This window comes from Balaenoptera physalus (genome assembly GCF_965194825.1).
Source record: "Balaenoptera physalus genome assembly, chromosome: 7".
Taxonomy (NCBI): Eukaryota; Metazoa; Chordata; class Mammalia; order Artiodactyla; family Balaenopteridae; genus Balaenoptera; species Balaenoptera physalus.
Window position 1 is genome coordinate 95283448 of NC_138886.1, and position 15618 is coordinate 95299065.

Consider the following 15618-nt stretch of genomic DNA (forward strand, 5'->3'; position numbering starts at 1 on the left):
GAGGGTAGGAGCAAGGGAGGGAAGGCAGAATGGTTACAGAGCTGAATACAATGGCCTCAGTCCAATGCCACGTTTAAGTTTGGATGCCTTTGGTTTGCTTTCTTGTCTGTAAACTTAGAGCACAAGAAAATAGATGACTGTCAGAAAGTGATCTTATATAATGCAGTTTGTTGAAATTTCAGCCTGTCCATCAACCTAAGGTTTGTTTCAATTAATAAGACCCATGGCACAGGATTGCTGCTTTCATCAGTTAACAATCGCTGTGCAAAAAAGCAGCACAGATTTCAGGGGCTCAAAGTAAATAAGCATTTCTTATTGCTCAAGTATCTGTGATCAGCTGGTGGCTGGGGCCTGGCTGGCCTAGGATGCCCCATTTCACGTATCTGGCAGTTGACTGGCTATTGGCTGAGTTGATGGAATAGACTGGTCATGTTTCTCTTGTCATTCAGCAGCCCAACCTGGTATGACATGATGAATGACCCCACCCCCCGAGCCCCTACCAAAGATGTCCATGTCCTAATGCCCAGAACCTATGACTATGTCACCTTTCATGGTAAAAGGAACTCTACATATGTGCTTGAGTTAAGGACCTTGAGATGGAGAGATTATCCTGGATTACTTGGGTGGCCCCAGTATAGTCACAGGGGTCCTTTGAAGAGGGAGGCAGGAAGATCAGAGTCATGAGAGAAGAATATAAGGATGGAAGCAGAGGTCAGAAAGAAAAGAAGATGCAACATTGCTCTCTTTGAGATGGAGGAGAGTCCACAAGCCAAGGAATATAGGTGGCCTTTAGAAGCTGGAAAAGGCAAGCAAATGGATTTTCCCCTAGAACCTCCAGCCCTCTGCAACCCTCTGGACCAGTTTTAGACTTCTGACCTCTAGAACTGTGAGAGAATAAATATGTGTTTCTATAAGCCACTAAGTCTGTGGAAATTTGCTACAGCAGCAATAGAAGCTAATACACCTGGACTTGTCAACAAGTTAGTAGTAGGGTTCCAAGAGAGGCAGGAGGGAATCATAGACTCAGGATAGGCATACTATTACTTCTGCCACATTCCATTGGCCGATGATGTCACAAGGCCATCCCAAATTCAAGGACTGGAGAAATAAACCCCACCATGTGATTCTATTTCTCTCACTTCTTGATGGGAGAAGCTGTAATGTCACTTTGCAAGGAGGTGTAGAAACTGAGCAGGACCCTGCGGGGCCTCCCCAGGGACAGACCCCGTGTCCCCCACCTCTTGTTTGTAGAAAAGCTTTAGCCTCGTAGGCCTCCCCCCAAGTCCAAAGAGCAAATTTAATGAGAAAAGTGAGAAAATGCAGAAACAAAGGAAAAGAGTCAAGTAAGACAAAATAATAAGAGTTTAGCCATAACACAAAGTCAAGGACTTTTAGTGCCTCCTCAAGGCTGTAGATAATAACCTGAACCATATCCCTGAGGTGTTTTGCAGACATTAAAACCCCCCACCAGGTGGAAGAAGTTAACTGCATGTGACAATAAGCATGTAGACCCCAGAGGGGTTGGAACCAGAGGTTGATGATGTTAATTCCCGAAACATCACACTGTTACCTCACCACCCACCATCAGAAGGATGTACCAAGCTGATCAGGCACCTGCAACCCTCTCCCTCACCTTGCCTTTAACAACTCTTCCCCGAAAGCCACTGCGGAGTTCAGGTCTCTTTTTTTTAAACCGTGTTTTTTTAATTGAAGTATAGTTAATTTACAGTGTTGTGTTAGCTTCAGGTGTACAGCAAAGTGACTCAGTTATGCATAAACATTTGTATATATATTCTTTTTCAGATTCTTTTCCATTATAGGTTATTACAAGACACTGAATATAGTTCCCTGTGCTGTAGAGTAGGTCCTTGTTGTTTACCTATTTTATACATAGCAGTTAATCCCAAAGTTTTAATTTGGCTCCCCCGCACCTCCCCATCTCGTTATCCCCTCTGGTAACCATAAGTTTGTTTTCTATGTCTGTGAATCTACTTCTGTTTTGTAAATAAACTCATTTATATTGAGTTCGGGTCTTTTGAACGCAAGCTGCCCGTTCTCCTTGCTTGGCCACACTGGGCACCACCTTGCAATAAACTCTGCACTTCCCTTCAGCACAATCCAGTGTCAGTGGATTGGCGGTGAGCGGGCCCAAGTTTGGTTTAGTAATAGTGTAGAGACTGAGAAGGGTAAGAAATTACGGCCATTTTTTGCAATCAATCTATCATCGTGCCCTTTACAAAGTGACAGAGGACATTTAAACGTAACATCTGACCCTGTTTCTCTTTCATTTCCAGGGACACAGGGAGCATGGGTGTCTGGGCCTCAGGCACCAATATCTTCCTCAGTCTTTGGAGGACGTATGTGTCTCCAAGGAGCCTTGGATGGATGGACTTCACCCAACATTTGGGCACTTGCTGTTTTGTTGCTTTCATTTCCGTGGGCCTCCTCTCTGGGGCCTTCTCCTGGCTTCTGTCCTCATTCGTAGTCTTCACCACCTCCTGGATGGTCACGTGTGCTCTGCTGTGCTGCTCCAAGCACGCACGGTGTTTCATTCTGCTCTTCTTCCTCTCGTGTGGCCTGCGTGAAGGCAGGAACGCTTTGATCACCGCTGGCACAGGGATAGTAATCTTTGGACACGTGGAAAATATTTTTCACAACTTTAAAGGTCTCCTGGACAGTATGACTTGCAACCTAAGGGCAAAGAGCTTTTCCATCCATTTTCCACTTTTGAAAAAATATATTGAAGCAATTCAGTGGATATACGGCCTTGCCACTCACCTAAGTCTATTTGATGACCTTGTTTCTTGGAACCAAACCCTGGAGGTCTCTCTTTTTAGTCCCAGCCAAGCCCTGGAGGCACAGCTCAATGACACTACAGACAGAGCCCTGCATGTCTTGTACCAGGTAGTGACGGCGACAGAGGTGTTGTCTTCCCTGGGGCGGCAGCTATTTGCCCTCACAGGGCTTCTGCTGGTGCTACTGGGCACTGGCCTCTTCATGAGGCGATTTTGGGGCTCCTGTGGTTGGAAGTTTGAGAACATCTACATCACCAGACAATTTGTTCAGTTTGACGAGAGGGAGAGGCATGCACAGAGGCCCTGCGTCCTCCCGCTGAATAAGCAGGAAAGGAAGAAGTATGTCATCATCCCATCTTTCTGGCTGACTCCTAAAGACAGGAAAAACCTGGGGATGTTTTTCCTCCCGGTGCTTACCCATCTCTACATCTGGGTGTTGTTTGCAGCCATAGATTATCTGCTGTATTGGCTCATCTTCTCCGTCAGCAAACATTTCCAAAGCTTGCCAGGGCTTGAGGTTCACTTGCAGTTGCACAGAGAGGTAGGTGCTCGCAGGCCCGTCTCACTGTGTATCCCAGCTGTTTGCTGTGTGTTTGCAAAAGCTCGTGAACTTCCCAAGGCAGGGCAGTGGCTTATTCCCCTCTGGATCCTCAGTGCCTGGCACAGAGCCTGGCGTGTAGGAAGAACACCCAAAATGTTGGTTAGATTGAGTTGAAACCCCAATGTTAGAGTATGAGAACACGCTGAACATTTTTGATCACTGTATTAGTTTCCTGTGGCAGCCGTACTGCAACAGAGGAGACCATGGTCTTTGTTCATCCCATCTTTTCTCTTTTCCATTTTTCCCTGTGGAAATTTATGATTATGTAGACATTTCAGAGGATCTGGATACTGTCAGATACTTGTCTTATTTGTTTTTAAACGTAGCGTTCTGCGCTAGGTGGAACGTGCACGTGTGTCTAGTGTGTGCCTCTGTGTGCATGTGCACACGTAGTGTGTGTAGTTGTATGTGTGTACATGTGCACGTGTGTGTGTGTGTGTGTGTGTGTGAATGTCATGCACGCTGGGTGGTGTGCACTAGCCTGGGCTGGTGAACATGCCATCTACTGTTTCCATATGTCTGATTTTCCCTCCTCTTTATCGAGCCACAATAGATTGTGCCTCTGCTGGGGAGGGGAAGAGCAGAAAGGGACCTGGAAACCCTCCTTTGAAAGCCCATTTGCTCCTGCTGCATCCACACTCTCCCTCCCCTTTTCTCCTGGCTCCGCAGGTACTGTCTGGCCCCTGCCCCGCCTAATCCTGGACTGCTTCTCAGAGTTGATTACTCTGAGCCCTCTGCTTCCTCTGAAGTCTTCAGTTAATTACAAGAACCCCCCGTTGCTCTACATATCTGGAGGAGGGTGGATAATGGAAACAGTGTTTCAAATGAAAGCCAAACAAGATTTTCAGCCAGGCTTGATCCGGGGCAGCGGCTGGTAAAAGGGCTTCTCTCCTCCTCTCCCCCATAGTGCATCCTGCTCCTGTAGTCCCTTTTTTGATCTTCCCCTCTCAGTTCTTCCTCTCCTTCTTTATCTTTTTGCTCCTCTCTCATCTATTTCTCTCTGAGCCAAAACCCATGCCTGTTTTGTGAATTCTCACTGTTTTAGGTAGACGAGTGGAGAAAAGCAAGTCTGCCTTCCAAAAAAGGCCCAGAAGCTTTCCAATGACAATGTCCTGGCAAATACATTTTGGGGTGTTGCTGGGTCCTGGGGATGCAAAGTTGTCTAGACCATGACGGCTGCCATCGAGGGGCTCACGTCCTGGCGGGGGAGGCCACCACGTACGCTCACAATGACAGCAGGGTGGTGGGCGCAGAACAGATGCGAGCACAAGACTGCTGTGGGAGCTCGTCTCAAACTCTCTCCTGCCGAGCCTGGGAGGCTGTGCCACGAGCAGCCGGCTTCCATGTAACTGGCAGTGCCCTGCCCTTATCCCACGATGCCCTTGGAGGTTCCTGGTCTCTCCATTGCAGCAGATTTGCAAAGGAGAAGTCAAGCAAGAAAAGAAACATTGGCTCAAGGTTTCTCCCACTTTTATACAATTTTAAATAAAGAAGAAAAGTGGGAAACGACGTGAATAGACCTGGCTGGATGGGTGGACACTGTAAGTAAAAATAGCTACAGTCGCTACTTATTGAGCACCTACTATGTGCCCAGCACTGGTCTGCATTAACTTTTCAGGACTGTCTGATACCAGAGTGAATCTTCCATCCATTACTCCCTACCATCTTGGCAAATTGTCTACTTGAGAGAGGCAAACACATTTTAAAACATTGGGGTACCATTTAGTACATTGCTCGGTATTTTGAGAGTTTGTTACCCTCCACCAAGCCCGTACAAAAGTGTTGACAACCTTTCTGAAGCCCTGACTCCCAGCTGCAAAATCCCCAGTTAGATTCCTAGACTAAATAACTTCTTCCCAGACCGGACACCCGCTGCTTTCTTATTGCAGGATTTCTCATCACTGACTCAATCGATGTGTTTGTTTCTTCAACAGTATTGAAAAGAATGCATGCCTCTGCTCTGGGGACTGAAATCTCTCTATTTAATCGTAGGTGAACTGTCTTTTTAATAAGAGAAAAGGAGAGGCAACACAAATGCTTTCTAGTGCTTAGCCACAGTGCTGGGGAAATTGCAGATCTGACTTGACATCTGTGTAGAAGTCCCAGGTTTTGGGGTTTCCAGATTTTTCACAGGTATTGGGGTAAATCGAAGGTGCGCGGTGTTCTCTGGGTGTGATTGAGTTCTTTTCAGAAGTCATTTTCCTCCTCTGGGCCCCAGGGCTCTAGGGTGTTGGGGTGATAATAACTTACTAAGTACTCCAGTCTGTAACGTTAATGCTCCATCCCCAAGGTGCTTAATTTACACTGGGAGTAGTTTTTTCATGGGCAGGATCTGGTCCATTAATTCCTGTTTTACCAAATGGAAAAACAAATCCACCAAGAGAGTATATGGCTTTCTCAGGTCAGGGAAAAGTAAGAGCTGAATCAGCACACACTTCTCTTGCTGGTGGCTTGGCTGGGTGGCTCAATGTCATCTGCCCTCTGGGTCAGTTTGTGGAGAGCAACTGGCTTATTCTCTTGCCTTCAAGCAGGAAGGAATGCGCCCCTCCTATCATCTAAGAGAGATGCGAAAATGTCCTATTTTGAGACCTCTATAAATAGGATTTTAGAGCCACTTTCAGTAAATATACTCTTCTTTGTATTCTTGCATCAAGAATAATTCCACCCCCCCACCCCCGCCACCTCAAGCTCTAGAAGGATGACTTAGAACATAATTTAATGCCTCCACATCTTTATGACCTTGTGGTCTGCTGACAAGGTGTTTGTTGAGATGGAGAGGCTATGACTGGGTCTTGAGGGGCTCTGCTACAAAAAAAACTTCTCCCCCAGTTAAGCGAAAACCACCTTTCATTAGTCCCACATGCTCTGAAGTGTAGAAATAGGTGTTCCATAAAAATGGGTTATGCGGTCAAAATTAATAGGAGAATCGTTGGCTGAAGTTAAGCGAATTTCTCTGCTTTCTTCTCAGCACCTTCAACAGTCTCATGGCCATCGTGACTCTCTAAAGAAAGGACAGAGCAAACAAACTTATCTGATATCCTTCTCTCAAGGAAATCTATATTTCCACAGTCCCGCTTTGGAAAACTCTGCAGTGGCTACAACTAAAATTCATCCTTTCTCCTTTATTCCAATCATAGCACATAAAAGGAGCAGGGATAGCCCCTTCAGCCAAAGCTCCCTGCATATTTTCAGATAAATGTTACGTGCTACGGGGCAGTATTGAGAAAGACAAGGACAGAGTATGAAAATGGCATGGATCTTGATGATTTTATTCTTTCATTTTAGAAACAAGAAGCTCAAGACATCATCCATGATTCTTCATTTAATATATCTCTGTTTGAACCCAGTTGCCTCCCTAAACCAAAGCTACTTCTGTCTAAGACCTGGATTCCTCTCAGTTTTATTCTTGGGATACTAGTGATGCTAGGACTGTTGTCCTCCATCCTGATGCAACTTAAAATCCTGGTGTCAGCATCCTTCTACCCAAGTGTGCAGAGGGAGCGCATCCGATACCTACATGCAAAGCTACTGAAGAAACGATCAAAGCAGCCAGTGGGAGAAGTAAAAAGGAAACTGAGTCTGTACTTCACAAAGGTAAAGCCAAAATAGGGTTATAACCTGTAATTAGGGAAATTTTGATTTTGAAGGGCAAATGGAATTTCAAAGCACTCTTCAACTTTACATTAGGGCTTATATCCCCAGCAACAGATAGGACACTGTTTTGGGGCGGGTCGGGGGGGTGGGATGGGTGGGCAGTGACGGGGAACGGATGTACATGGCTAAGTCCAGAAGACTCTACAGCAATGACGGTCCAGAGGATTCTACAAGATAGCCTTCAAAACACTGATTTCAATTGAGTATGTTCGGTCATATTGTAGAAAAGCTACTGGGAAGGCCCTAATGGCTGCTAAAGAACAATACCCAGTCAGAGTTACTTTACCGGGATAGATAAATAACAGAAGGGAAGTATCTACTACAGCTTGGTAAACTCCAAAGAATTTGCTCATCCTCCAGCATTAAAAAATATATATGATGAGATATATATATATATGATATGTATATATTTATACATATATATGATAACATAATGACTTCCATACACATATAAAATGAACACTTGTCAAGGATTTTATTCAACGTATTAAAGACGGAACAGTAAGAAACTCCAACCAATTCAAAGAACCGTTTAAATCACACATGTATACAGGCCATCGTGAATACCAAAATGAATTTGCTTAATAGATACAAAACCGGCTTCTTCCACAAGGGAGGATGGGAGGATCAATTGTACTCTGCAGGGTGAAATTCATTTGCATGTTCATAGAAAAGAATCATTTGCATTGTTGCCATCAGCTATCTACAACTTACAGAACTGGAAAATACTTCATAGACAATGAGAGACCAAAATAATACCTAAGGATAAGCTTTACTGGCCGTTTGAAAGTCTTGTGAAAAGTTTGTGTCAGTGGCATTTGAAATGACTCTAATGCTCATTCATCCAGCTTCGTGTCTTTTCAGATTCATTTCTGGCTTCCAGTCCTGAAAATGATTGGGAGGAAACAAATGGACATTGCCAGTGAAGAGAGCCCGTGAGAGGCCCCATGCAGCTCCTCAGCCACGCTGCTCCAGCAATTCTCCTTAAGTCTCCTGATGGTGACCCTTACTCATGCCCAGCAACAGAGAACTGCACTGCACGGTCCTTCAGCGGTTTGAGTTTGCAGCGCCAGGCTACTTTTTTCCATAAGGGCCAAAGGGCTACCAGATAAATTGTTGTGTTGTCTGTCTCACAAACAGGGCACATGATCTGGACTGTATCTCAGTGTAACACGACTAGAACCAGGCCCTTCGAGGAGAGTCTCAGCATAGAGTAATATTCAAAGAAAAAAACTGGAAAAAATCAAAATCTCTACTGCAGGCTCACAAACAAATATCAAGGAGAACATACATGTATGATGCCAGCAAAATATCTTTAAATGCTTCTGTCCCTTCTCTGCCCTTCTTAATATCCTTCATAGCTATTTCCTACCCACAACTGTCTGGCCTCCCCCTGCCCCTTTATTCAAGAACTCTTTCCAAAACCCATCTCCAGCAGCTCCTAATTTCTTCTCACCACCTGCTCTGCTCCTATCCTCTACTTTCCTGGATCTCTTTTGTTCTTCCTCTTCTACCAAGTCCTCTAGCCACATTTATTTAGAGAACACATTTATTAAAATCATATGAGAGGCTTCCTACAATGTGCATCTTGGGCCTCTTTTTCACTATAATCGATGTACACTCTACAGTACAGGGGCCTATTTCCCCTATATTCAAAATACCTAAGAGGGAAAAAATACTGATTCTATTATCTCTAAAGTGCCAGAATGGGAAGAAATGAAGAAACATTAAAATTTTAAAACAATTTTTTAACTTTTCATTTTGAAAATGTTTCAGCCTTACAAAAAAGTTGCCAAATAGTAAGTACAGTGTTCCATTTACCCATCACCCCTCATCCCCGAACATTAACGTCTTACATAACCATAGCACAATTGTCAAAACCAGATAAATACACTGAAAAACGCACAATCTACAAAACTCATTGGATTTTCACCAATTGTCCCACTAATATCCCACTAATGTCCCAAGGGCTAGTCCTTGATCCAATCCAGGCTCATGCATTGCATTTGGCTGTCATGGTTCCTTAGGCTCGTCCAGTCAGGGACAGTTCCTCAGTCTGTCTTTCTTTTTTTTTTCATGACCTTGACATTTCTGAGGAGTGCTGCCAGTTATTTTGTAAAATGTCCTTTGCTTTGCGTTTGTCTGATGCTTCCTTATAAGTAAACCCAGGTAATGGATTTTTGGGCAACAGTACTACAGAAGCACTGACATGCTCTTCTCAATGCATGAGATCAGGGGTATGTGATGTTAATATGTCTCATTACTGGTAAGGTTACCTTTCTTCACTTAGTTAAGATGGGGTCCGCAGATTCTTCCACTGTTGAAGTTACTATTTTCCCTTTGGAATGAATAAGTATATTGTGGGAAATACCTTCAGACTATACAAACATCCGGTTTCTCATCATACATTTACCCTCTAATTTTAGCATCCATGGATGCAAAACTGTGCCAGCCAAACAGTGATTTTCTATTTTAATAATATCTTCTACATTTTAAAATTGAAATTCTACACTCTCCCCAGAATGAACCATTGTTTCAAAGACCAAATTTTGTTTTGGGCACCAGAGTAGGCATTTTACACATACAGTCTCATTTATGGTTCATGACAATCCTGTGAGGTAGGTAGTATTATTTCTATTTTATAGATGGGAAAACTCACCCTCAAAGACCCTGACTTAGCTGGCCTGGGCTGGGGCCTGGGCACTGGCACGTTTAAAGCTCCCGGGTGATTCTAATAGTTGGCCAGCACTGAGAACCATCATTCCAGGAAGTTTTACTGAATTGCAGGTCTTTCAACACAGGTCTTCAGTGGTGAAATTTCTCTAGCAGAAGGAGCCTACATTAGAAATCTGAGTCAGCATTTCCCAAAGTGTGTTCCTCAGACCACTAATCCCTTAGTTGTTCCATAAAAGAGTTCTATGATGTCAATAAATCCACACCATCTGCCTTCCAACCTTGAAGATTCATAATGCATGTTGGCATAATTTTAAAACTTTGAGAAACCCTATAATAAAGAAATCTCATTTAACCTTGTTTCACCCAAAATTTTCTCTAATTATTAAACCATGGAACAATTTTACCTGTAATAACTGTTAACAGCACATAGGACCAGTTCTACAGCCCATACTCTGGTAAATACTGATATAACTGGCATAACTTTCAACCAAAAAAGATCTGAGGGGCTTCCCTGGTGGCGCAGTGGTTGAGAATCTGCCTGCCAATGCGGGGGACGCGGGTTCGAGCCCTGGTCTGGGAGGATCCCACATGCCGCGGAGCAACTGGGCCCGTGAGCCACAACTACTGAGCCTGCGCGTCTGGAGCCTGTGCTCCGCAACAAGAGAGGCCGAGATAGTGAAGAGGCCCGCGCACTGCGATGAAGAGTGACCCCCGCTTGCCACAACTAGAGAAAGCCCTCGTGCAGAAACGAAGACCCAACACAGCCAAAAATAAATAAATAAATAAATTTTTTAAAAAAAAAAAAGATCTGAGAAGGTGAAGATGAATTTTTAGTTTTGGCTTATTTAAATATTCTGATGATTTTATGCTTTACTGTGTTTTCTAAACAAAACAAAACTGTGTTTATTAAAATTATATATTAATAAACTAATACAATATGTGATTTTTTTTTTTTACTCATTTTGCATTTATTCCTCCTACAGAGAAGGGATCTGCTCCACATTAACTAGGCAAAGAATCAACTGCTCAAGTTAGAATGCACCCTCTCACCATACACAAAAATGAACTCTAAATGACTTAAAGACTTAAACATAAGACATGACACCATAAAACTCCTAGAAGAGATCATAGGCAAAACATTCTCTGACATAAATTGTACCAATGTTTTCTTAGGTCAGTCTCCCAAGGCAATAGAAATAAAAACAAAAATAAACAAATGGGACCTAATCAAACTTACAAGCTTTTGCATAGCAAAGGAAACCATAAACAAAACAAAAAGACAACCTACAGAATGGGAGAAAATATTTGCAGATGACAAGGGCTTGATTTACAAACAGCTCATACAACTCAACAACAAAAAAACAAACAACCCAATTGAAAAATGGGCAGAAGACCTAAATAGACATTTCTCCAAAGAAGAAATACGGATGGCCAACAGACACATGAAAAGATGCTCAATATCGTTAATTATTAGAGAAATGCAAATCAAAACTACAATGAGGTACCACCTCACACTGGTCAGAATGGCCATCATTAAAAAGTCTACAGATAACAAATGCTGGAGAGGGTGTGGAGAAAATGGAACTCTCCTACACTGTTGGTGGGAATATAAGTCGGTGCAGCTGCTATGGAAAATAGTATGGAAGTTCCTCAGAAAACTAAAAATAGAATTACCATATGATCCAGCAATCCTACTCCTGGGCATATATCCAGAGAAAACTATAATTCAAAAAGATACATGCATCCCTGTGTTCATAGAAGCACTATTTACAATAGCCAAGACATGGAAACAACCTAAATGTCTATCGACAGATGAATGGATAAAGATGTGGTACATATATACAATGGAATACTACTCAGCCATAAAAAAGAATGAAATAATGCCATTTGCAGCAACATGAATGCAACTAGAGGTTATCATACTAAGTGAAGTAAGTCAGAAAGAGACAGACAAATACCATTTGATATCACTTATATGTGGAATCTAAAATATGACACAAGTGAACCTATCTATGAAACAGAAACAGACTCACGGACGTAGAGAACAGACTGGTGGCTGCCAAGGGAGAGGGAGTTGGGGGAAGGATGGAGTGAGAGGTTGGGGTTAGCAGATGTAAGCTATTATGTATAAAATGGATAAACAACAAGGTCCTATTGTATAGCACAGAGAAGTATATTCAATATCCTATGATGAACCATAATGGAAATGAATATTAAAAAAAGAATGTGTATATGTATGTAAAACTGAAGCACTTTGCTGTGCAGCAGAAATACATTATAAATCAACTATACTTCAATAAAAAGAATTCTTTTTAAATCAACTGCTCAGTTTTAGAGAAAATTGGATCCTTTGGTCTTTCGAAATTCTATTAATTAACTAACTTACTTATTTACCTAAAAATATCACCAATATCTACAGGAAACATTTGAACAGGGCACACAGAAGGTGCTGGTGATGCCCAGACAGCTCGCCTTGGCCCCTGCCTTTGGGATGCTTCCAATCTAGTCAGGAAGACACACAGATGCTTAGACAAAAAATAACAACATGTGGTAGCTTTTGGTAAGTGCCAAGGGCACCGGGCAGGCAGTGCCTTGAGGGAATCATGGCCAGTTTCTCTGCCCTCGTCTATTACGAATGCCCAGTTTACCCCTCTTCTCTATGACAAGGGCACTGGAGGGGTTGGGAAAAGGGTCTTAATTTCCTTGAAACCAAACTACCTTTCTGAAGTAGCATAATCTCTGTTGTTTCTAATGGACCGTGACTTTGAACAGTTCTCGAGACTTCTAGAGAGTGACCTGCTGTCTTTATCTGTTAGGTATGCTTGCCCTTACTCTGAAGTGCTTGTCCCTATTGGAAGGACAGACTGGCAAAGAGGTGCTGTCACAAAAGGCAATTTTGATCTTGAAAACAAGATTTAGACTTACTCATTAGGGCCAATCTAATGTAGGGCATAAAATGTTTATTTAATTGCAGCTTACCCATGTTAGATTTAAACAAATGGTTAGTTAAATTTCTTGAGACATCTATTGCCAAGTGTGCTCTGTTAATCTTGAAGAGGAAGAAAGATATTGCCCCAGGTAATTTAATAGAACTTCTTTTTCACCTCTAATGTTAATGGCTTATAAAAGAGTATCACATTATGGTCTAAGTCACTATTTCTCATCTAACGAATCTCAGCTTGGTGGCTGTATTTTGTTATAAGCGTCATTATGATGTCCTCATTGACTCCATATTTGTTGTCAGTTACGTTGCTGTTTGACAGGAAGGTACAATAATTCTAAACACCTTCATAGTAATAGATCTCTTTTACTGTTCTACTCAGGAAGTAAAACCTTGTCCTTCCTCTTAGATCCTATATCTGCTGCTTTCTCTGTTAGAACCTAATCAATCCTAATTATAATACGGGATATGTTGACATATTCACACATCATATATTTTGTCTTAATTCACCTAAGAGAAAGAAATAAAAATATCTTTTTTTTTAATTTTTAAATTTAATTTTATTTATTTTTTTATACAGCAGGTTCTTATTAGTCATCAATTTTATACACATCAGTGTATACATGTCAATCCCAATCGCCCAATTCATCACACCACCATCCCCACCCCTCCACGGCTTTCCCCCCTTGGTGTCCATACGTTTGTTCTCTACATCTGTGTCTCAACTTCTGCCCTGTAAACCGGTTCATCTGTACCATTTTTCTAGGTTCCACATACATGCGTTAATATACGATATTTGTTTTTCTCTTTCTGACTTACTTTACTCTGTATGACAGTCTCTAGATCCATCCACGTCTCTACAAACGACCCAATTTCGTTCCTTTTTATGGCTGAGTAATATTCCATTGTATATATGTACCACAACTTCTTTATCCATTCGGCTCTCGATGGGCATTTAGGTTGCTTCCATGACCTGGCTATTGTAAATAGTGCTGCAATGAACATTGGGGTGCATGTGTCTTTTTGAAATATGGTTTTCTCTGGGTATATGCCCAGTAGTGGGATTGCTGGGTCATAAGGTAATTCTAGTTTTAGTTTTTTAAGGAACCTCCGTACTGTTCTCCATAGGGGCTGTATCAATTTACATTCCCATCAACAGTGCAAGAGGGTTCCCTTTTCTCCACACCCTCTCCAGCATTTGTTGTTTGTAGATTTTCTGATGATGCCCATTCTAACTGGTGTGAGGTGATACCTCATTGTAGTTTTGATTTGCATTTCTCTAATAATTAGTGATGTTGAGCAGCTTTTCATGTGCTTCTTGGCCATCTGTATGTCTTCTTTGGAGAAATGTCTATTTAGGTCTTCTGCCCATTTTTGGATTGGGTTGTTTGTTTCTTTAATATTGAGCTGAATGAGCTGTTTATATATTTTGGAGATTAATGCTTTGTCCGTTGATTCGTTTGCAAATATATTCTCCCATTCTGAGGGTTGTCTTTTCATCTTGTTTATGGTTTCCTTTGCTGTGCAAAAGCTTTTAAGTTTAATTAGGTCCCATTTCTTTATTTTTGTTTTTATTTCCATTACTCTAGGAGGTGGATCAAAAAAGATCTTGCTGTGATTTATGTCAAAGAGTGTTCTTCCTATGTTTTCCTCTAAGAGTTTGATAGTGTCCGGTCTTACATTTAGGTGTTTAATCCATTTTGAGTTTATTTTTGTGTATGGTGTTAGGGAGTGTTCCAATTTCATTCTTTTACATGGAGTTGTCCAGTTTTCCCAGCACCACTTATTGAAGACACTGTCTTTTCTCCATTGTATATTCTTGCCTCCTTTGTCATAGATTAGTTGACCATAGGTGCATGGGTCTATCTCTGGGCTTTCTATCCTGTTCTATTGATCTATATTTCTGTTTTTGTGCCAGTACCATGTTGTCTTGATTACTGTAGCTTTGTACTATAGTCTGAAGTCAGGGAGTCTGATTCCTCCAGCTCCACTTTTTTCCCTCAAGACTGCTTTGGCTATTCAGGGTCTTTTGTGTCTCCATACAAATTTTAAGATTTTTTGTTCTAGTTCTGTACAAAATGCCATTGGTAATTTGATAGGGATTGCATTGAATATGTAGATTACTTTGGGTAGTGTAGTCATTTTCAAAATATTGATTCTTCCAATCCAGGAACATGGTATATCTTTCCATCTGTTGGTATCATCTTTAATTACTTTCATCAGTGTCTTATAGTTTTCTGCATACAGGTCTTTTGTCTCCCTAGGTAGGTTTATTCCTAGGTATTTTATTCTTTTTGTTGCAGTGGTAAATGGGAGTGTTTCCTTCATTTCTCTTTCAGATTTTTCATCATTAGTGTATAGGAATGCAAGAGATTTCTGTGCATTCATTTTGTATCCTGCAACTTTACCAAATTCATTGATTAGCTCTACTAGTATTCTGGTGGCATTTTTAGGATTCTCTATGTATAGTATCATGTCATCTGCAAACAGTGACAGTTTTACTTCTTTCTTTTCTTTACTTCTTCTTTTTCTTTGTCTTTAATTTTTGCCAGTTTGATTACTATGTGTCTCGGCGTGTTTCTCCTTGGGTTTATCCTGTATGGGACTCACTGCACTTCCTGGACTTGGGTGGCTATTTTGTTTCCCATGTTAGGGAAGTTTTCGACTATAATCTCTTCAAATATTTTCTCTGGTCCTTTCTTTCTCTCTTCTCCTTCTGGGACCCCTATAATGCGAATGTTGTTGTGTTTAATGTTGTCCCAGAGGTCTTGTAGGCTGTCTTCATTTCTTTGCATTCTTTTTTCTTTATTCTGTTCCACAGCAGTGAATTCCACCATTCTGTCTTCCAGGTCACTTATCCGTTCTTCTGCCTCAGTTATTCTGCTATTGATTCCTTCTAGTGTAGTTTTTATTTCAGTTATTGTATTGTTTATCTCTGTTTGTTTGTTCTT

The 15618-nt window shown here is 41.7% G+C and overlaps 2 protein-coding genes across 6 annotated transcripts in view; one reads left to right on the top strand and one right to left on the bottom strand.

Annotated features, from left to right (window-relative positions):
* LOC309664470 (uncharacterized protein) overlaps positions 1–15618 on the bottom strand; it is an 84619-nt gene that overhangs the window by 21412 nt on the left and 47589 nt on the right. The gene's annotated exons all lie outside the window — the stretch shown is intronic.
* LOC309664494 (dendritic cell-specific transmembrane protein-like) lies at positions 1934–8104 on the top strand. The gene is made up of 3 exons (XM_082470010.1): positions 1934–3336; positions 6682–6990; positions 7915–8104. Exons 1-3 carry the CDS (start codon positions 2308–2310, stop codon positions 7987–7989), a joined length of 1413 nt encoding a protein of 470 aa, XP_082326136.1. The 5' UTR covers positions 1934–2307; the 3' UTR covers positions 7990–8104.